This window comes from Eschrichtius robustus, chromosome 12 (assembly GCF_028021215.1).
Source record: "Eschrichtius robustus isolate mEscRob2 chromosome 12, mEscRob2.pri, whole genome shotgun sequence".
NCBI lineage: Eukaryota > Metazoa > Chordata > Mammalia > Artiodactyla > Eschrichtiidae > Eschrichtius > Eschrichtius robustus.
The window spans coordinates 6017375-6040598 of NC_090835.1; the positions used below are offsets into that span (position 1 = coordinate 6017375).

The 23224-nt window shown below is 45.7% G+C and overlaps 2 protein-coding genes across 10 annotated transcripts in view; both read right to left on the reverse strand.

Moving 5' to 3' along the window:
- The window catches only part of ATG7 (autophagy related 7), a 333153-nt gene that overhangs the window by 233273 nt on the left and 76656 nt on the right, over positions 1-23224 (reverse strand). Inside the window, exon 1 of one of the 6 annotated variants that reach the window (XM_068559083.1) lies at positions 10049-10097. The exons of 4 other annotated variants lie outside the window; for them this stretch is intronic. The gene's annotated coding sequence lies outside the window, so the exon portion shown is untranslated. Of the gene's footprint in view, positions 1-10048; positions 10098-23224 lie in introns of those variants that run through there. One more of the 6 variants, XM_068559080.1, reaches the window with a different exon arrangement.
- HRH1 (histamine receptor H1) overlaps positions 15442-23224 on the reverse strand; it is an 84440-nt gene continuing 76657 nt past the window's right edge. For 2 of the 4 annotated variants that reach the window (XM_068559089.1, XM_068559091.1), the window contains exon 2: positions 15442-19727. In XM_068559089.1, coding sequence (XP_068415190.1) covers positions 18223-19692 — 1470 coding nt within the window. In that variant the 5' untranslated portion in view covers positions 19693-19727 and the 3' untranslated portion in view covers positions 15442-18222. The remainder of the gene's footprint in view (positions 19728-23224) is intronic. The other 2 variants (XM_068559090.1, XM_068559088.1) reach the window with 1 other exon arrangement.

Consider the following 23224-nt stretch of genomic DNA (forward strand, 5'->3'; position numbering starts at 1 on the left):
TAGTCTGAAGTCAGGGAGTCTGATTCCTCCAGCTCCGTTTTTCTTTCTCAAGATTGCTTTGGCTATTTGGGGTCTTCAGTGTTTCCATACAAATTGTAAATTTTTTTTGTTCTAGTTCCATACAAATCAATTTAAATGAAACTTTACTTAACCAAATACAAAAGTAGTAAAGAAGGGAATTCCCTGGCAGTCCAGTGGTTAAGACTCCATGCTTCCACTGCAGGGGGCACGGGTTCAATCCCTGGTTGGGGAACTAAGATCCTGCATGCCGTGCAGTGTGGCCAAAAATAAAAATAAAAATAAATAAAAGTAGTAAAGAATAAGTCTCCCTGAAAGGTTTCCCATGGTTATGTAAGTTAAAAGCTACACTCACAGTCTCAAAGTATCTCTTCACACACACACACACACACACACACACACACACGCACGCAAACACAATTAACTACAAAAAAGAAAAAGTGACTCTAAAGCGACAAAATGTGGCAGACACCATCTTAATGAAGGGGGATCAAAGTTAACCAGCAGTGATGGGACCAACAGACACTGTGTGCTATCTGATAGAAGGCAACGAAAAGAACATAGCATCTATGGTATTCGGCTGAAAACAGTGGACCTGGGTCTAGTCAGGAGGAAACACAAGATAAACCCAAACTGAAAAACATTCTACAAAATGACTGGGACTGGCTTATAATCTTCAAAAGTGTCAAGGTCTTAAAAGTCAGGGGAAGACTAAGGAACTGTCCCAGGGATTAGAAAGACTTGACAACTGGGGGCAATTCGTGATCCTGCTTTGACTCTCTGCTATGAAAGATGTTACCAGGATAAAATTGGAATGCAGTCCCTGGGAGAAGGGTATATGGAAGGTCTTTGACTTATTCTTGTAAGGTTTCTGTAAGTTTGAAAAGGTAGTAAAATAAAATATGAAGATGCGCCTGCACAGACACAGTTTATTCTATATTCAACAGGCAAAACCAATCAATGTGATAGAAGTTAGAATAGTAATGACAGGGTGGCGTGGGGCTATTGACCGGGAAGGGGCATGAGGAAGCCTCCAGGGGAGCTGGAAATATTCTTTTTTTTTTTATATATAAATTTAATTAATTAATTAATTTATTTACGGCTGTGTTGGGTCTTCGTTTCTGTGCGAGGGCTTTCTCTAGTTGCGGCGAGCGGGGGTCACTCTTCATCGCGGTGCGCGGGCCTCATCGCGGCCTCTCTTGTTGCGGAGCACAGGCTCCAGACGCGCAGGCTCAGTAGTTGTGGCTCACGAGCTTAGTTGCTCCGCGGCATGTGGGATCTTCCCAGACCAGGGCTCGAACCCGTGTGCCCTGCATTGGCAGGCAGATTCTCAACCACTGCGCCACCAGGGAAGCCCCTGGAAATATTCTATATACCTCAAGCTGGGCAGTGGTTACAAACCGTGTGCATATATAAAAATCCATGAGCTACATATATACGATCAGTGTACTTTACTATATGTATGCTATACCTGAACAAAAAAACCCAGAAGATCCCATATTCAAGCTATACCAATCCCACAAAGAACCTTTCTCATTCAACAGTTAACAGATGACCTATTTAAATCTAGCTTTGTGGAAAAGAAATTCATTGCTCTAAATAAGGAGTGGAAATGAAATATCACTTCCATAAATTTTCTGGCATTTTGTTATTAAAGATGCTGAAGATGAAAGTATTTTTGTTTTGCTGCTTATAAAATTAATTGGAGCATAAGTGCTTCCTAGAGTGAGTCTGCCCAACCGTTTTCCCTCTGCGGGGCACCGATAGGATTGGACACAGCAAATATCAAGCCAGTATAGGACTTCTGGAAAGGAAGAAGTAAAATTGGTAGAAAATAAGCAACAATCATAGAGATTAAAAAACAAACAAACCTGTCTTTAGGGACACTAGACCCTTGGCGGGGAGAAGAGAGAAACAGACCAGCCCGACTATCCAAAACATCTCTCACTATAATTTTTCATGCGTGCATTCTTGGGGTTTTGTTTGTCTGCTTTGGGAGGGCAGAGGAGCTTTGAACGGTTCAGAGAACTCTAAGATGCTAAAAGCTAAGGTAGTTGGGAGCCTGGTCTTCAGTCAGATAAACCCACCTTTGAGTTCCGACTCCACCTCTCCCTGGCTGAGTAGCCTTGGGCAGGTAACTTCATCCCCTGTGCCTCCATTTCCTCTTCTGTAAGATGAGGATAATCATACCGAACCCACGAGGTTGTTGGGAGGGCTAAATGAGAAAGTGTGTGACACACCTGTGCCGGTGCCTGGCTTACAGTCAGTAGTCAATACAAGGCAGCTGCTCTTAGTCTCTGTCACCTCGCCCTCCCTCACCCCCCCATCAGCCAACAGTGCCTGAGAATGTGGTCGCCCTTCCCCACGCTCATCACGAAAACTTCCTCTGCCTCAAGCAGGCCTCATATAAGTCTTCCCTCCCTCACAGGAGCACTGCAGACACAGCAGAGGTTTAATTAAAACCTGCAGGATGACCTCCTGCTCTAGGTCATCCAGGGGAAGTCCAGAGGAGCAAGTGCTAAGGGGTTAGGAGCGCTCTGTGTTCAACTTCTCCGAGGCTGCATGGGGCCATTCACTTAGCAGAAGTGCCAGAATAACCACGATTTGGCCCTGAAGTACCATCTTTGGGCCAAAACGGAGCACGTAGAGCAGACTTCTGTTCTCATTTTCCCAGCTGCAGGGCTGCGAGCTCTGGCAGTCATTAAGATAAGCACCAAACCACATGACCAAGTCCCACTGACAAAGAGAATATGTTCTTAGCTGCTGATGGGTAAAAAGGCAGTGGACATCGCCAGGAGTGGGAAGAGGGCTCCGCTGGCATGCAGAGCCGGTGCCCGTTTTGTAGGGCAATGATGTTTTTGCAACTTCAGGAGTTTTGGAAATAATCTGCAAGGCTGCTGAAGAAGGAGGTTTAAAAAGCCTTCCCTTCCAAAAGGAGGGGGGAAAAGTTCCAAACGTAGAAGAAAAAGTAGGCTTTACCAGAAGATGAAAACCCAGGACTCCTACAGGGGAACCAGCTGGGTACAGAAGCCTCAATTCTTTTTAAAAATTGCATTAGAGTCAAGATGCCCCTGAGCCAGACTGACGCCTCTGCAAGACACCAAGTCACCCAAGATGGCTTTTTTGGTGACTGTGCTCTTAGGTGGTAACAACTGACATGAGCAGGCAGGATAACTGCTCTTATGGACGGGTTGTCTCCCCCACCCCCGTGGGCCACCTCTGCCCCAACAGGATCCACGTTATTTGCTTCTTCAGGAGGTCAGCCAGGGAACTGGCAATCGCCTCCATAAGCTCAAACTGTAACCTTCATTCTCAATAGTTACTTCTGGGAGTTGTTCTTCTTTTGTTTTATTTTGTTTTCCCTCTGCGATAATAACTTCAACCTTCACATAAAATCTGCTGTCTCGTTCAGCCTCAGTTTTTGAGCATGGATACCCTGGATACCAGTATTGTGGGGTGTGGCAAGCCTATGAGAGAGTGAGAGTGAAAGCTGAGAAAATATGGGCAGGAGGAGAGAGGAGATCATACAAGGAAGATGGAGAACACTGTGCCCACTTCTGAGTCCTCTGTGTTACGTTCACCAACCAACAGTGTCACCTTGGTCCATTCTGTACATGAGGGACAGCCACCTGGATTCATTTGAATCACTAAGGAGCCTTTAGGTCAACCAACAACTAAAATCCATGATGGTTTCCTAAAAGCTGGCTGAAGTACGAAAGCTTGCTTCTGATTAACAGTCTTTATGGTTTTCATTTCTGGGGATCTTTAAGGAGTCCTGGAAAATGAGAGGTGCTGAAAAACTGGGCCAAGCAAACACTTGATTTCAGATTTTCAAAATATTTGATTTCCAAAGATGAGAATATAGATGGATTCTACAGCCCACTGGACAGAGAATCTGCTCCCAGGAAAGGTGTCATATAGTCCATTCTGGTTCACATGGCATCTTTGTACAATAAGAAAATTGCACACCTTCCTCAAGACATTTTACCTCCTCTTCTGAGAAAATTGTTGTTTAATATATTAATTAAGTTAGCTCAAGATATCTTTACCCTTGCCTGCCAGAAAACTGTCACTACAAAACACACCCATGACGCCTATGATCTAAATGGAACCCTCTTAGATCTGGCCTCTTGTGCAGTGTACCACCTGCACAACTGTATGTAGCAACCCTGAGTATTCACAAAAGACCACTATGGTTTCTCCAAGAACAAGTCATGACAGAGTTACTGCATTTCTGCCTTGATTATGGAAGAACCATAGACAAAGAAGATAGACTATGTGGACCTCAGCAAGGTCTCTGACAAGTCTTCTTCAGATAGCCTAGTAGACAAGATGAAGATGTAGGAATTGGACACTGACATAATTAGAAGGATTTAAAACTGGTAAAAATAATCTTATTCAAACGGTGTTGCTTAAGGAATGAACTGATGTTAATAAGAAAGGAGCTAACGGATGTCTTTGGCTCAGTCTCGGGGCCTAGCCAATTTATTTTTATTTTACTTATCTATGTGAATGAATATTCATCAATATTTACCAAGTATTTTATGCATGCTGAACCTTGTTACAGCAGGGAAGCTGACACATAAACAAATACATTCAGTAAGATATTCTTATAACCACATATTACCAGTGACTTGGATAACGATACAGGTTTGCTTATCAACTCTACATATGACATGAAGCAAGAAGGAACAGGCACTATAACAGATAACATAATTCAGAGTAAAAGATTCTGACCACCTGGAATGACAGGTCTATTTAACAAGATTAAAATTTTCACAGAGGGAAATCTAGGGTCTTAAATCTCAGTCCAAAAAAACAACTGGACAACAATGTAGTCTGATACGCTGGAGTTGGTATGGTAGACAGAAGGGTGTAGCTTCATGGGCCAGAGAGACCTGGGTTCAAAGCCCACCTCTGCTACTTCAAGCCACACAACCTTGGGCAAGTCATTTTCCTTCTCTGAGCCTGTTTCCTCATCTGTAAGATGGGACACCACCTGTGGTGCAGAATTATTGACAGGATTCAACTAGAAAATGCATGTATCTGGCACACAGGAGGCACTCAAAAGGAAAATTAATACCATCAACAAAGCACATGCCAAAAACACTGGGGTTTCCATTTCGTTATTACTTCAGTAAACATTTATATGACCTACTAGTCCCTATGCTGTATCTCAGGACTCAATGGCAAAAAGCCATGGTCCCCGCCTTTAAGGAGCTAACAGTTTTGAGGGTAAGACAAACGAGGAATGACAACAGAGCAAGCTGCGGGTAACACGAGCACAGTAAGTGTGGTGAAAGCGTTTCGGCAGGGTGTTGCGGGAGGAGGAGGAAACCCTCGAGCCCAGATTTCGAAAAGAACTGGCAGTGGGACTTCCCTGTTGGCGCAGTGAGTGGTTGAGAGTCTGCCTGCTAATGCGGGGCACAGGGGTTCGAGCCCTGGTCTGGGAGGATCCCACATGCCGCGGAGCAACTGGGCCCGTGAGCCACAGCTGCTGAGCCTGCACTTCTGGAGCCTGTGCTCCGTGGAGAGAGAGGCCGCGATGGTGAGAGGCCCGCGCACCGCGATGAGGAGTGGCCCTCGCTTGCTGCAGCTGGAGAGGGCCCTCGCACAGCAGCGAAGACCCAACACAGCCATAAATAAATAAATAAAAATAAATATAAATTAAAAAAAAAAAAGCCAAGCCTCTTAAAAAAAACAAAAAAAGAAGAACTGGCAGTGGATTCTCAACAGGGACACCACTTGACATGTTGGGTGGGACAATTCTTTTTCATTTGCTGCTAGCCCCACACATTGCAGAATGTCTAGCACCCCTGGTACCCTCTTAAATGCAGTAATGCCCCGTGGTCATGTCACAAAATACAACAGCTCCACACACTTCCAAATGTCCTTTGGATGGTTGGGAGAGGGGGTGGTCAGCAGCACCAGCCCAAGCCAGTCCCACTGGATGAGGAAGGCTACAGTGGGGAGTAGAGACACTCCAGGCAAAAGGAGGAAGCTCTCTCAGTTCCACGTCTCCAATTCTAGAAACACCCCCATGGCCTCTGCACAAGCTTAGAATGTTCTTGTCCATCCACATGCCCAGCGTCTACTTAATTCCCCTTCTCCCATCAAATCTGAGCTCAACCATCAGTAGAGGGAAGGCTTCCCTGACTCCCTCGTCTCCTGCTTAGGTCAGTTCTCCTGTATCCTACCGACAAAAAGCACCATTACCTCCCACTTCACAGCACATGCACAGTTATTTTATATATACTGATGAATGTCAGTCTTCCTTACTAGGAGAAAAGCTCTTTGAGAAAGGAACTGTGTCAGTTTCTCACTGTCCTCCATCAGTCATTGTTTTCCCAGCACCTGACTCAGTCCTAGCACCTCACAGGTGCCCAAAAAATACCTGCTGATGACTGAATCTATGAACAAAGGAAATAGCATGGTATGTTTCAGAAAACACAAAGAGTTCTGTATGGCGAGAAGAAAAGGTTCATGTGGCAGAGTAGCTGGAAACCACACCAGAAAAGTAGGTGAATGCCAAATCATGAAAGGTCTTCCATGAAAAGCTACTGATTTGTATTTTAGCAAAGGTCTGCATTTTAGAAAGGGCACTCCAGCACCAGCTAGGGCCAGACTGCTGAGGCAGGGCAACCAGCTCAGAGGTTGGGCAGGAATATAGGCAGGAAGTGAGAAGGGCCTGAACTAAGGCAGTGGGAGAGGAAACGGAAGCAAAAACGTATCAGGAGATATCACGGAAGAAGAACCTGTAGAACTCTGATGACTGCCCAGGCTGGGAAGGAGGAAGGGAGGGATGGGATGAGAGGGAAAAGTCCAAGATGACTCCCAGGGTTCATAATGTTTACTCATTGGAATGAATAAATGCAGAAAGTGAATGAGCGAGCGTAAAGAATGGAGAGAGAATCACAGGTTTGGAGAGAAGATGATGAGCTTAGTTTTGGACTCGCTGAGTTTTAGGGCTGGCATTCAGGAGAGATCTGGACTCAAGATCCAGAGCAGTGGTCACTGGCACAGAAATGAGAGTTCACACTGTGGTTGAGAAGAGCAATGAGTAGAAGGCAGGGCCTTGAGGAAAACTAGCATTTAAAGGACAAAAGGAGGAAAAGAGCCCACAATGGAAACTGAGGGGAAATGGCCAGAGAGAGAGCTCAAAGCAGGAGTGGATTTTATAAGTGAAGGAGTATCAGCAGTGTCAGACGTGCTGAGAACGCAAAAGATAAGGAAGGAAAAGAGTTCCTTCTGTTGCCAGGGGTTCTGGCAACACCAAGGCCTGATGACTTTGAGGAGAGCAGTTTTGGGGGAGGGGTGATGCAGAAGTAGAATTTCAGTGAATGATGACTTCAGGAAGTAGAGGTGGCACCTTGTCCAAGAAAAGTGGCTGGGAAAAGGAGGTGTGACAGGGTACAGCAGAGGTTAATGGGAGGGTGTTTTGTTTTTTTGAAAATTAGAGTAAACAGAGGATACTTAAATTAGAGGGATAAGTTAAACAGGAAAGAAATGGGACAAATGATGGAACCAGGTCCTGAGGAAAAGGAGGAGACAGGATCTCAGCATACGCAAAGGAAGTAACCTTAGAACAAACACCATTTTTTCACAGAATTAGAATAAAAGGCAAAGCAATAGGGTCAGCTGGAGATAAGTTTGTAACGACAGAAGTTGAGGAGCCTTGACTGATGGCTGCAACTCAGTGAAGTCAAAGGCAGGGTAGGAAGCCGGGAGAAGGATGAAGACGTGAGAGACAAGGAGGGACGTGTGGGCAGTGCTGAGAGCCCGGCTGGCTCTCAGATAGTGTGACAGTGTCAAGAGCGTGAAGCGTCTACAACGAGGCCCAGCAGAGCCGCGCAGGGCCTTAGGTTATGGAAAGAAGAGTACAGTCCTGCTGTGCATGGCCAGACTCCCGGAGAAAAGAGGACTTGCTTTCTATGCCACACACTCACAAAGAGACCGACACACAGGAACAAGTTCAAAGGACGGTAACCAGAAAGAAGAAGGTGTGAAAGTCCCAGAGGTGATCATTCTGTGGCTGGACTGAGACCAGGCGGACAGGTTGTCACCCAGCCTAACGAGACCATGGAGATGCATGCTGTCGGCCTGGCAACAAAGCAGCACCTATTCATTCTCCCTTGAACACACAGTGGGGCTTTACTTACACTGGAGAAAGCCAGGAGGCTTTATCTGGAGATAGACAGCAGGAAGGCATTAGTGAATCTTACTTCCCTGGGTAAAAGTGGAGGACAGAGGTCATTCTGACTTCCAAATAAAATCTCTGAGGTCAGGGATAACCAATCAGGGACCACTGATCAAAGAACTTATTATTTATTTCCACAAAGAGGATTCACTCCCCACTCCACCCCCAATATTCTGACTCCTGACTCGAGGTATCATCCAATCAGTTACCAGTCCAGCAAATCCCACTTCCTTGGTCTCTCAAATCCACCCAGCCCTCTCCATCCACATAGCCGCTGCCTTGGTTCTGGCCTCCCTTCTCTGTCACCTGGACCATGGCAAAAGTGCCCTGACTGGTTTCCCTGTGGGTCCTTCCCCACCCAGTGTAATCAGCACATCATTGCCTGGGTAATTTGAAACAGATGAGACCATGTCAGACCCCTGTGTAAAATTCCACAGGACTCCACTCTTCACAGCCACACTTTCAAATAAAGCTTCTTCACATGGCAATTGTAACTGCTACAGCTTATTGTTTACCATCTACTAGTGCCAAGTGAGTAACACATCATCTCATTTGCTTCTCACAGCAACCCTAGGAGGTAGGTTAATGTTTGCCCTTTTTTTGTTGTTTTGTTTTTTATTCTTTGTTGCTGTTGTTTTGTTTTGGGGTTTTGTTTTGTTGTGTTTTGTTTTTTGCAACACCACACGGCTTGTGGGATCTCCGTTTCCCGACCAGGGATTGAACCCGGGCCACGGCAGTGAAAGCCCATAATCCTAACCACTAGGCCACCAGGGAGCTCCCTGTTTGTCCTTTTTATAGATGAGGAAACTGAAGCTAAGAAAGGAAGTGACTTGCCCAAGGTCACGAAACTAGCTCAGGGGCAAAGCCAGAAATGGCATACAAGTATCACAACTTCCAAAGTCTGTTCCTCACATGCTATCACCCACAAGATCCTTCATGATCTGGCTTTCCAGAATCACCTCTTTTACAACTGGACACTCCAACTTGGGTGAACTACTTGCAGGTCATTCCTTGTACAGGCTTCTGTTTATGCCACTCCCAGTGTCTGCGATATGGTCCCAGCTACCAGCCCTCTTCACCTGACTAAACCTGCTCAACCTTCAGGACCTGGATAAAGCAACACCTCCTCACAGAAGCCTACTGATGCCTCGGCCTGACTTACAAGCACCCTAAGTCCTCCTCCAGCAAACTTCTACAATAGCTTCATTCTATAGTGCTGCTATCTCCTTGACTTAAAAAAAAAAAAAATTAACTCCTTGAAGACAGGGATGTGTACCTTACTTTGGTATTCCCAGCTTGCAGAGCAGTGGCAGGCATGCAGCAGAAGCTCAATTAGTGTTTACGCTTATTCTCTATTATGAGAAGCTGGCTGAGAACAGAAAAAGGACCCTGTGGTTGAATGAGAGCCCTGTATTCAACTCCTTAAAGGGTTTCAAAATCATGTCACATAAGGAGAAGAGAGGAGTTGGCCAGAAAAGACGCGCCAGTCACACAGCAGAACCGGCAAAGCCAGGAGGAGAGCCCAGGCGGCCTGTCTCCCGTGTTCCAACACTGGAGATTCGGAGCACTTGCTGCCAGGGGACAGGCGGGAATGACTTCGTTAATCAGCAGGAGCTTCCTAGTCAGAAGACCCCGCGCTGAACCAGTCTGAGGGGACGTGACCGGAGACAGAAGGCGAGAGCCGGAGTCAGTGACTCCCTCGAGGAGGGAGGACCAGGATCCTCAGACCCGCCGTGACCCTCGCCCTCACCGCCGAGCTCGCCCCTTCTCCCCAGGGCTCCAAAACCGACCGCGCAGGACCCCACTCCTCCCTCACCAACGCGGCTCACTTACCGCCGCCCAACTTCCGGCAACCACGGCGCTGTCCGCCGCGCGCGCCCCGATGACGCAATGTGGCCCCGCCCCCGCCAGCCGGGAAGGGAGGGGTGTGTGGGTGGGATTGGAGGAAGTGCGCACATGCGCACCCGGAGCCACGAGCCAGCCAGGTAAAGGAGCCCCTAGCACCCAGCTGAGTGGGAGGAACTTGAGCCGTGGGCAAGGAGGTGGGCTAGGACCCCTTGTGAGAGCTGATGGAGAGACTTTCTCTTATCAGATGTGGGAATGTGTGTATGCCCCTCAGGCTGTTAAAAAAGTGCTCATCCTTCTCTCCAGTGATTTCAGAGGATGACAGGAATTATCATTTCCGTTTTCCAGGAGAGGCAGCATCAAATGTATCACCGGGACCGTTAGGGAGGCAGGTGTGGAGAGACGGCCCTTTTTAATACGTAAAGGCTGGATGAAAGTCAACAGTGACCAACCTGCTCTTTCTAAACCAGGTATTATTTTCAAACCCCACCCCCGCCCGCTATCAGTGGGATAAAGGTATTCATTCTAAATTCTTTACTGAGCCAAGTGCCAAGCATTGGACAGGTGTGGAAGAGACAATAGTGAGTGTAAACCTAATCTGACATGTAAGGCCGTGACTCTGATGTAACTCTATTGACTCCTATTTATTGACTATCATATTTTCATGGTTTCCCATCTTTAGTGGTCACAAAGGTCCTACAAGGTAAAGGTTATATTATCCCCATTTTACACATGAAAGAACAGAGGCTAGGAGAAGTTGTGGCTTGTTGAAGGTTAAAGAGCTTTTGGGCTAGGATTCTAACAGAAGCCTGTTTGCTAAATAAGAAAACAAATCCAGACTTACTAAGTACTTTATTCAGAAGGATTATTGCAAAGGGTGGGGGAGGGGAAGGGGCAAGACTATAGCCGTGGGAAGACCACTCCAGCCGAGACCACTCCAGCCGAAAGCTCTGCAGGTGTCTCAAGGGTTATGCAAAAAGAGTTCTTCCTTCTCAGGAAGACTGAAGAAAGCTAGAGAGAACTGGATGTGGAAAAGTGGGAAGAAAGGGTGGCTTGATCCCATAGTAGTAAATCGGAGAATGTTTTACCTTGAGGCCAGTTATATGCTGGCTCAGGCTGAGGGTGGGTCAAAAGAGCCTGGGGAAATGAGAGAAGTTTAAACTTTGGTTGATCAGCATTTTGTTCTGATTGATCAGTGGAGAGCAGTAGTTCAGCAAATCATTTATAAGGTAAAGAACGGGAATTCAGAAGGACTGTGTCTAGCCTTGCCACAGGTAAACAAGGGAAGCATCTCCAAATCTTACGTAGGTCCTATGGGAATGGATGTCTCTTTGCAGTAAACCATTTCCAGAGCACAAAAGAGTGGGGGGATTTCTTCACCATCACTGTTTCTCAAGAGTGCAGGGCTCAGGTAGAATTCAACTTTGTCAACTCTTTCCATTTTATCAGGCTCCTCTCCTGCCACTGCCCCCTCGGACCGCATGCTCGGGTCACACAAAACTAATTCTGCTGTTTAAAGCACACTCTACTCATTCTGCTCTTTTACGTCTCCATCCCTGCAGTATCCTCACTCTTCCTCTCAGTCTTAAAAACACAGTTTTGAAATGTCGGTGAATCTTAGACAAAATGTTGAAGGAAAAAGAGTCCATACAATATGATTCCACATACGGAAAGTTCTAGAATCAGCAAAACTAATCTATAGTGATAGAAGTCAGATCAGGGGTTGCCTAGGGTATAAAGGGGAGCACTGTCTGCAAAGTGCCATGAGAAACTTTCTGAGGTGATAGAAATGTTCTATATCTTGACTGAGATCGGGATGACATGGGCGTTCACATTTCTGAAAACTCATTGAACTGCACATTTAAAATGGGTGCATTTTACTGTATATATTGAATGTAATAAACTTGGTTTAAAAAAAAAACAGTGGGGATGTCACCTCCTAGGTGAAGGCATGCCTGACATCCACCTACCCCTGTGTTTCACTTGATAAAGCACCTGTGAGGCTGAGTTGAAGTTAGTTCTTTATAAGGTTTCCTCTGCTGGACTTTGAGATCCTTGTAATGAATACATTTTTTGGAGTTTCCACCCAGCTCACAATGATTCCTGCTTCTCTGGGAACTGTTGGTCCTCCAGCCATGTTTGGACCACATGTGCCAACTGGCCCCCACCTCCCTTTACAGTTGATTGCATCAGAGGTGGATATAAGATGATTCTTCACCCTCAGCTTTGGACTTTTGAACTGATGCTCACAGCGAGTAGGAATAGGAATAATTCACATAGGTCAACAGCAGCAGTCTAGCAGGAACTTCCTTGGACTCTGGTTGTTGAGGTTCCTGTGGCTGCCTTGGCTCAAGCCTTTCAGGGGTGAGGTCATCCAAAGTGTTACTGGATTCGGTTAAGAATCCGCCAGTGCAGGGGACACGGGTTCGAGCCCTGGTCCGGGAAGATCCCACATGCTGCAGAGCAACCAAGCCCATGTGCCACAACTACTGAGCCTGCGCTCTAGAGCCCGTGAGCCACAGCTACTGAGCCCTTGTGACACAACTACTGAGCCTGTGCTCCTAGAGCCCGTGCTCCACAACAAGGGAAGCCACCGCCATGAGAAACCCATGCACCACAACGAAGAGTAGCTCCCGCTCACCGCAACTAGAGAAAGCCCGTGCGCAGCAACGAAGACCCAACGCAGCCAAAAATAAATAATTTAAAAACCAGAAAAGACATATTCACCCAAGTGTGCACTGCACCACCAGTTTAAAAAAAAAAAAGTGTTACTGGATTCCACAAAACACCCCAGTAGCCATTCACAAAGCTGGTTTCTGTCGCTTGCAACCCTGCAGTAGGTCCATGAGGTGCAAGCCATGTCTGTATGTCATCCACTGTCTCCTAAGGCCTGGCCCCAAGGACTGGCCCAAGAAGTGCTCAAAAGTGTGTGTTAAATTATTAGATGCGGTCTGGGCATCCAAAGTAGATGGTCACTTAGGTCACAAATGTGGCCTCCATGTTAGCATGGAATTAGGGTGAGGCTCAGAGCAGAAGATCTGCCCCTGCTGCCCAGCATGGGGGAGACAGACAACTGGGGCACCAAGATGATGCAGCATCAAAAAAGATGCAAGACCAGGAACCATAAGAAGGCAGAGAATGTTCTCAGACACAGTAGGGCAACGAGGCCCATGACACTTATTCAAGACCACAGAGATCCAGGTCAATGTACTTTCATCACTTGTCTTGCAGCTCAGTTGAAGACCCATCCCCCCCCCCCAGTGGGAACCACTGCACAACCTAGACTTTGAAAGCCCAAGAAATTGTGGCATGATATGCTGGCAAATTAGGTCTTAACAGCATTGTTTCTTTACAGCACTTAGAATGCATCACAGCCAGGAGAGCCCTGCATCTTCTTCGCCTTGCTGTTAAGACTTGAATCTACCTTCTAGAAGACCCATCTTCAAAAGAGAAACAAGCGATTTTCTGCCAGCCAAGTAACCAAATGACCAATTTATCAAATGGCTAATCTGCAGACTCATGGATTTTCTAAATGGACATTTTGCTAATGTAAGCAGATAGGGTAGGGGGTCCCCAGAAGAAGAGAACTAGGCCTGGCTTTCCTGACATAAGAGAAGCCATTTTTGGCCTAAGCCATTTTGTGATCTGAGCCTGGCCACAATGCTTATCTTTGAACAGGTCTCTGTAATTAATGATCTTAAAGGAACAACAACAACAAAAAATGCAGGAACAAATGACTGTTATCAGGCAAGAGAAGCAACAACAGCAAAAATAACGTATCATTTGTGTAAAGACTCCCACTTCTGTTCCAATGGTAGAGACTAGCCCTGAAGCACTTTCTTGAGCTGTTTTGCAGAATTTAATTCGCCCCCACCCTGAGATGCTCAACCACCAGATCAACTGGAACCTAACGGCTGATGATGTGGACCTTTTAGGACCCTTGTGACTTCATTCAACGCCCATGCTCCTTCATGAATATACATGTACCCCTAGCTTAAAACTTCCCAATTTTGCTGTTGGGGAGGCACTGCTTTGGGAAAGATCCCCGGGGTTCTCCTTACTTGCTGCAAGGAATAAATACTTCCTTCTCCTGCTCTTGGGCTTGGCTGTATCTTTCGGATTGATATGCACCAAGAGGCAAACTCAGTTTTTCGCGTAACACTAACTTACCAACGTCTAAAGTTTATGGCGATTTCTACTGGATGGAATGGCTTTGCAAGCTTTTATAGATTTATATGATGTTGTAGTTGATGGTTTTCATGTTGCCTTCAGAGAGGCATTTGAAAGAATTTTCTCTTTACCAAAAATTAAGGATGGCTTTATTCTTCCTTTGACTATATTTAACTTATGAACACATTAATGAAGAATATATTCTTGAATGTAGGTTTTTCTTGAGTGTATTAATATCATGCCACTCAGTTTATGCTCTGTCTCCTGCTTTTCACTTCTCCTTCTGTCTCCTTTCCCATTCCTCAGTTTCTCACTTTGTCTTCCCCTGAATGTCTCCATCTCTCTGCCTCTTAATCTCTCCCCATCTCTGTCCCTCTACACTTCATTTCCCCCTTCCTCCCTCTTCTGTTCCTTGGTGTCCCCCATCTCTTCCCCTAGATCCCTCCTCTCTGACCCCCCCCCAACCCCGTAACAGGGAAGAACCTTTGTATTCTATTACAAATTAGTCACTAAAGGGATGTTGCCTTTAGGCTTAAATTATACATAATGGCCCATCTCTGGGAACCCTGCCTCCCACGTAATGAGCATTAAGTGAAAATACTTTTGTTTAGCTCACAGGAAGCATCCTGACCAGGCCCACCTGCGAATGGCTGCAGGAAGGAAGAAATGAACACATCCCCTCTGAAGTCTGGCCGGAACTAGGACTTTATCCCCTCTCCTTTTAGTATAAAATAAGCCTGAATTCTAACTCGGGAAGATGGCTCTTTGGGACACTAGTCCACCTTCTTTTTGGTCCGCTGGCTTCCCAGATGAAGTCACCATTCCCAGCTCCCACAGCTCGTCTCTTGATTTACTGGCCTGTCCTGCAGGAGCAATAGGAGCTTGGGCTCGGTAACACCCCTGCCTCCCCTAGTTTCCTCTTATTTCTACCCTTTGTTTTCCCCTCTGTCACCTGAAGTCTCTTCACCTCTATTTCTCCCCTCTCTGCAACTTGGTCTCTCCCTGCAACAGCAGTGATCTGGGGACAAAGCATATTGAACCTTCTTCAATATGTGGCTGTGAAGAAAAACAAAAATCTGTTACTCTAACTTCACAAAAATTGCAGAAAACGTCTCTTAAAAACCTCACCCAACATGCATTGCTGTAAACCTTGTAAATAGTTAAAAAGAAGCCAACATTTGGTCAATTTGGCAAATTGGTCAGTGGAGGAATTGGCTTTAAGCTCATCAGCTTTAAGTCCATAAAAAGAAACCCAAAGGGGCTTCTGAGTCTGCAAGTTTTAATCTATAATCAAGGTCTCTGACAGCCTTTTCCAAGAAGGTATTTATTTTCAGATTTTGGGCAGAGAGCCTGGTTTCAACTGGATTTTGTGTAAGCCATCAGCCACTGATTCTTTCCTGAGTGGGCTAGGGCTGAGTTACGTCTGCACCATAGTCCCTTGCCTTTCATGAATTTAAGAATTAATTCAAGCATACAGACAGGCGTAGGAAGAGCAGGCTGATACCGCGGAAAGGAAGCCCATTCCACAATCAGATCTTGGACCTGGTCCTTATTAATCCCTCTGCGCTTTGGTTTGCCTGTTTGTAAAAATACAGAAATCTGCCTCACGAGGTGTTGTAGAGATTAGATTAGATAACAGTGGTAGAGCACAAAAGTATACGCTCAGTATATTTTAAAACTACTTGAGTCCCCACTGGGTACCATTCACTCTGCAAGCACCATAAACACTGTACACAATAATCCATGGACCTTGTTTATTATGCTCTGGCAATTTATATTGACCAGTTTTTGTTCTTGTCAGATTCAAATCCAAGTCTCGCTGACCCAAAGTCAGGGCTCGTAACCACTAGTTGCCTCAACTGTTCATCAACATCAATAACAGGCACTTAGCCATTTGTCTGCGTGGGGTAGTCCTTAAAAGTGCTCCTGGGTCCTGAGGGGTCCCGGGAAGCAACTCTTCCTGGTTTCTGACCTGGAAACAGACCAGCTGCAGGATAACCTAAACCAGGATAAAAGTCTCCTTAACTCCCCCGGTTTTGAGGGAGAAGAGCTTTGGGAGATGCAAAGTAGAGAGTGAAGCTTGTTATAAAAAGTAAGTCCTTTCCTAAAGATGTTTACAAATGTGAATGTATATGTCCTTACAAAACCAAAGAGAAACCTTGTATCAGATCTTGTAACATTTGACATTACATTTCAATACATCTTCTCAGTCCAAGAGACTCAGAAAGGTAGTATTAAATCAATCAAACTTGTAACAGTATAGTTTCAAAGATCATATTTTAGGTAGGTAAAAAATCTCTCATTTTAACAGATCATGCAAACAGGAACATACGACATAAAATACCAGCTTGTACAGGCACTCCCACTAGCTACATATATTACAGTTTAGCATGAAGTTTTAAAATATAAATCATAACCAGATTGCAAGATAAACACCAAGTAAAACTGCGTGTTCCCATGCCTTTGCTAGTTTTGACTTAAGAGGTTTGCCTATAAAAGAACATGATGACCCTTCTTGGATAAACAGCAAAACTCACAGATGAAAATGCACACTGTCCCTTCAAAAGTATCACCTCTGTGGCCACAAACATCTATGTCAGCTCTTCCTGCTCTCAATATACGCTTTTTTAAAAAAATAAATTTATTTATTTATTTATTTTTGGCTGTGTTGGGTCCTCATTGCTGCACGCAGGCTTTCTCTAGTTGCGGTGAGCGGGGACTACTCTTCGTTGCGGTGCGCGGACTTCTCATTGCAGTGGCTTCTCTTGTTGTGGAGCACGGGCTCTAGGTGCGCGGGCTCAGTAGTTGTGGCTCGCAGGCTCTAGAGTGCAGGCTCAGTAGTTGTGGCGCACGGGCTTAGTTGCTCCGCGGCATGTGGGATCTTCCCTGACCAGGGCTCGAACCCATGTCGCCTGTGTTGGCAGGCGGATTCTTAACCACTGCGCCACCAGGGAAGCCCTCAATATACTCCTGAGAATTGCCACCACTCTCAGGAATTTGTGTGTGTGTGTGTGTGCTGAATAGAACAAATTTTTGCCTTTAGTAGAAAATGTGTTACAATGAGCTGAAACCACAGGATGTTCACTCTAGCTCTCCTATAACTAGCTGTGTGATCTCAGGCACCTTATTTCACCTTGCTGCACTTCAATTTGCTTCTCTTGTACTACCACCCTCCTGTTGTGGGGTGTCATGGGGCTTAAATGACATCAACCTGGCACAGCCCTCAAGAAATATGGCTTTCTTCTCCCCACTCCCCTTTTTGGTTTTTAACGAACAACCATTTAAAAAATATTCTTTTCTCTTTGAGGGCAGCATTTAGCTTTTTTTTTTAATAGCAAAAAAGGAATTTGGGTTTGAAAACGATGGATATGCGGACTGCATAATTTCCTATCAACTCTAAGATGTGCGTGAGTGAGAAATAATAAGGCAGAATTTCCAAGGTGGTTCAAACACTGGGTCTGGAGAAAGCTGTAAAAGAGGCTCAGAGGAGAGGTGTTCTGAGAAGTGGCAGTCACAGTGGAATAGCTGTCCTGCCTCTCAAGGTGACCCCTGGCAGGGGACAGCATCTGTCTGTGTGTATCAATATAAGGTCTCTGCACAGTCGTATAGCTCCATTCCAGGAAGGCTCCAGAGTTCTGTCTACTTCTCTACTGGAACTCTACCCACGTGTCCCTTCAGTTGCCCATTAATTCGAGTCTGAAAGCTTGAATTACAATGTGAGTCTGAGGCGCCCACATTTCCCGAGGAGCAGGAGAGCTCAACCAGATCCGATTCTCTTGGAAATATTCTGCTCTCAGGGTATAGTCTCTCTGCTGACCACCGCCATCTGCTGTTCTTCCAATGGTGCCTATGAACTTTCCAAACTACCCAGCCCCTAAGGCTATTCTTTTGGCTCCAGAAAGCCCAGGTGTCTGGCAATGCACAGGCTTCCTCCTCTATTTCCTTCAGGGACATCATAAGCATCACTTAGTTACATCCCCTTGTAGCCTCCCTTAGGAGCGAATGTGCAGAATTTTCTTGAACGTCTTCTTGAAGTTCTCGTTGCACAAGGGGTAGATGAGGGGGTTCAGCGTGGAGTTGATGTAGCCCAGCCAGATGGTAAACATGTGCACATGTTGGTTACAGCAGCTCTCGCAGAAGGCAATGACCATGAAGAAGATGAAGTAAGGAATCCAGCAAACGATGAAGGCCACCATGATAAAACCCAATTGTTTGGCGGCCTTCCGTTCTCGGTTCATGTGCAACCCAGACACGTACTGTCTTGAATGTGAGCAAAGCCTCTTCCAGGTGAACTTGATATAATCCAGGCCTGTGCTAGACTCACTTTTCGATTTGGCTTTCCCGGGTGCCACCTCTGGGGGGGTGTCTGAGTCTGTCCGGGAGAAGGACTGGCTGTCACCTAGGATCTGATCCTCTAATACCTCCTTGGCCCCATGCATGTTCAGGCCCTGCTCACCCATCTCGAGCTGGCTCTGGCTCTGGCTCTGGTTGATGGCTACGTATTCCCTGCCACTCCCGTCTGCCTCCATCTGCGTCTGCACAATGTTAAGTGGGGAGCAATGGAATTTGTCCAGTTCTCCATCCTTCTCTTGGCTGAAGACACCTGGAGACTTTATCTCCTTCGGGTCTTGGGATGCTGGCTTCAAGACAGGTCCACCACCGGCATCTTTCGGCTTCCTTTTCAGAACCTCCCAGGGAGACTGCTTCCCTGGTTTCTTAGCACCCACGCTGAGGTCCTCTGGCTTCAGCTTATCTTCAGAGAAGGACGGGAGGGATCCACGGATGAGCTCCCGGTGCTGACAGTGCTGCTGTACAGCCTTGTAGATCTTAGCATAGAACCAGAGCATGAGCAAGGTGGGCAGGTAGAAGTTGATGATGGCAGTCACGACCTTGAACCAGGTGACATCATAGAAGTCCGTCTCGCACTTGTCCTCCCGGTGCCCTGAGGTCTTCGACATGAAGCGATGCCAGCCCAGAATGGGAATAACCCACAGGAAGGAGAGAAACCAGGCCACCAAGATGGTGGCCGATGCTCGGGTCTTGGTACGATACCTCAGGTATCTGAGGGGCTGCTGCACAGAGCGGTAGCGATCAACGCACAAGATGAAGATGCTGAAAATGGATGCTGTGCTGGCCACATAGTCCATGGAAAGCCAAAAGAGGCAGAGAGGGCGCCCCAGGGACCACCTGGACATGAGGAGGTAGAGGATGTTCACGGGCATGACGACGGCCCCCACGATCAGATCGGCCACCGAGAGGCTGACGATGTACAGATTCCCCACCGTGTGTAGCTTCCGCTCGCTGCGCACAGCATACAGGACCAGCAGGTTGAGTCCCACTGTGACCAAGGAGATGGCGCTCAGGACCACCACCAGGGGCATCATTTGGGGGTTGGGCGTGGTGGTCTTGTTCCCCTCACACATCTTGTCTTCCAAGACGCTGGAGGAATTGGGAAGGGTCATTGGCACAAGAGTAGCCTCCAGCTATGGCTCACTCCCTGGGAGGAAAGACACAAGGATTCAGGTCAGAGCCCCGGTGATCAGTAGTCACTCGGTGCTATCACAGTGATCAAGCTAGGGTTGTATACTGTAGGGGCTGATAGATACTGCTGGTTACCTACAGCCTATATCCCCTGCTTCTTTAGCCGTTCCTTCCTCCCTTCCTTCACTTGATGACTATTTACTGCATTCCTGGGCATTGTTCTAGGTATTGGGAACAGAGCAGTGAACAAAACAAAAACCTCTGTCCTCAAGGAGCTCACATTCTAGTGAGGGGAGGGGTGAGCAAAAACAAGGGGAGGTTTGTACAAGTCCCATGTTGCACATGTCCTGGGAGATGGGCTGCATCATGATTGGTCTCAGCTGCATATGCCCCCTTGTTCCTCTTTGCCAGTGGCTGGTCTAGGAGTGGGTTTGAAACACAACTCCTAGAGGCCAAGGAAGTAGATGGGGAAGTCTCATGGCAGAGATGCGGTTCTGGAAAGTTCTTCCTCTCTGACAAATGAGCAAAACAAGTAAAAGTGTGTTTCCCACTTGCCCTCTTCTTTGTGACAGGAAGTGATGCACGGGGCTATGGCAGTCATCTTAGGGCCATCAGGGAAGCACCACTGAGACGCCAGCCCAGAGACCTGTTATTACTGAGCTGCTGAACTGACCCTGGAATCGTCTTCCTCAAGGCTGGTTATTATGGGAAATAATTAAATATCTTTTTTGCTTAAGTCACTGTTGTGGGAGTTTTTACTTGCATCTAAAAGCACTCCTAACCAATACAGAAGAGGTTACCAGGACACACAAAGCATGAAATAAATCTAGAAAATCTCCTTAGATGAATGGTTCTCAAATGGGAAGAGGGTTATGTTAATTGAGAAAGCATATTCATTATTTCACTTTTATGTTTGAAATCTTTTTTCGTTACATAAAATATGCAAAGTCATATGTAACAAAACCTTTGCTAGTAGGACTATACTGAAAACAGATTGGATCCTGCTATAGGTGATCCTCAATTGGGGAGGGAGGTCAAAGTAGGTATTAAAACTTCCAGAAGGCATTGTTAGATTTTTATATTAATCAAAAAGTGGTACGAGTTTAAAGAAAACTGAGAAATACTAACAGAGTGTAAATGTCTCTTTAGCAAACACATTATTTTTACATTAAGACAAAGCCAGATAAATTCTTGAGTAGAAGGCCAAATTCTTATGATTTTTTAAAGGTAAAAAGCAAGACCCCAAATAAGCAAATGGACCTAATTAAACTTAAAAGCTTTTGCACAGCAAAGGGAACCATCAACAAAATGAAAAGACAACCTACTGAATGGGAGAAAATATTTGCAAATGATATGACTGATAAGGGGTTAATATCCAATATATATAATTAGCTCATACAACTCAACATCAAAAAACCAACGAGGGCTTCCCTGGTGGCTCAGTGGTTAAGAATCCACCTGCCAATGCAGGGGACACGGGTTCGAGCCCAGGTCCAGGAAGATCCCACATGCTGCGGAGCAACTAAGCCTGTGTGCCACAACTACTGAGCCTGCGCTCTAGAGCCCGCAAGCCACAACTACTGAGCCCGCGCGCCTAAAGCCCGTGTTCCGCAACAAAAGAAGCCACTGCAATGAGAAGCCCGCGCACCGCAACGAAGAGTAGCCCCCGCTCGCCACAACTAGAGAAAGCCCATGTGCAGCAACGAAGACCCAATGCAGTCAAAAATAAATAAATAAAATAAATAAATTTAAAAAAGAAAAAACAAAAACACAGAATCTGATTAAAAAATGGGTAGAAGACCTGAATAGACATTTTTCCAAAGAGGACATGCAGCTGGCCAACAAGCACATGAAAAGATGCTCAACATCACTAATCATCAGGGAAATGCAAGTCAAAACCACAATGAGATATCACCTCACACCTATCAGAATGGTTACCATCAAAAAAAAAAAAAAACCACAAATAACAAATGTTGGTGAGGATGTGGAGAAACGGGAACCCTTGTACACTGTTGGTGGGAATGTAAATTGGTGCAACCATTATGGAGAACAGTATGGAGGTTCCTTAAAAAACTAAAAATAGAACTACCGTATGACCCAGCAATTCCACACCTGGGTATATATCTGAAAAAAAACAAAAACACTGATTCAAAAAGATAAATGTACCCCAATGTTCACAGCAGCATTATTTACAATTGCCAAGATATGGAAGCAACCTAAGTGTCCATCAACAGATGAATGGATAAAGAAGATTGTGGCGTATATATATATATATATATATATATATATATATATATATATATATATATATATATATGTGTGTATATATATATATATATATATATATGTGTGTATATATATATATAATGGAATATTACTCAGCCATATAAAAGAATGAAATTTTGCCATTTGCAACAACATGGATGGACTTAGAGGGCATTATGCTTAGTGAAGTAAGTCAGACAGAGAAAGACAAATACTGTATGATATCACTTATATGTGGAATCTAGAAAATAAAACAAACTAGTGAATATAATAGAAAAAATGCGGATTCACAGATAGAGAGAAATAGTGGTTACCAGTGAGGAGAGGGAAGGGGGAAGAGACAAAATAGGGGTAGGGGATTAAGAGGTACAAACTACTGTGTATAAAATAAATAAGCTACAAGGATATATTGTACAACACAGGGAATATAGCCAATATTTTATTATAACTATAAATAACCTATAAAAATATTGAATCACTATGTTGTATGCCTGTGACTTTTACCCATAACAAATATAATATACTTCAACTAAAAAAGAAAAAAAGCAAGACCCCAAGGCATTTGATCCTTGTGGAAGGAACCCCTTGAGTTACTTTGTTGGAAAAGCACCACTTGGATAGTACGGATTTTGCTCCAGCTCTATCACTAATTTTCTGAGTGATCTCTCAGCCTGCATCTTCTCCCGTGGCATATGTGAGAGGTGGGGAGGTGATCGCTAAAGACTTTCAGGTCTCCTTTTTAGAAGCTCGCTTTAGGTGTTTTTCCAAGTTCTCCTCCAGCTCTGCACTGCCACAGCCAGGGTAGCCATCCGACTCCTCCTAGTGTGCCTCCTCTGACTGCTTCAACAGCATCACCTTCTCTTCCTGTGACGCGGTCCTGCCCTCTGCTCCCGTCACTTCCTGCTGTCAGCCTCAGGGGTCTCACCCACTCGCCCCACTCCACTCCAGCCATTACCTCTGTCAGGACAACCCCTGAATCTGTAGCTTCAGCCTGTACCTTTCTCCACTCCTAAAGCCAACACCCAATACCTTACAGCTTCCCCTTCAGCCCTGCCCAAGTCCAATTGCTTGGAACTGTCCACAGTCACCTCGGGAAGAAGGAAGGAAGGCTAGGGCCGTATCGTCTCAGGGATTTCTATTTTTTATTTTGGTTGGGAGGAAGCAGGAAGCACTTCCCTAAAATACTCCCAGCTTGGCATTCCCCAGGTAGCTCTCACCTCCCACTTCCACAGGAGTGTCTCATTTCTC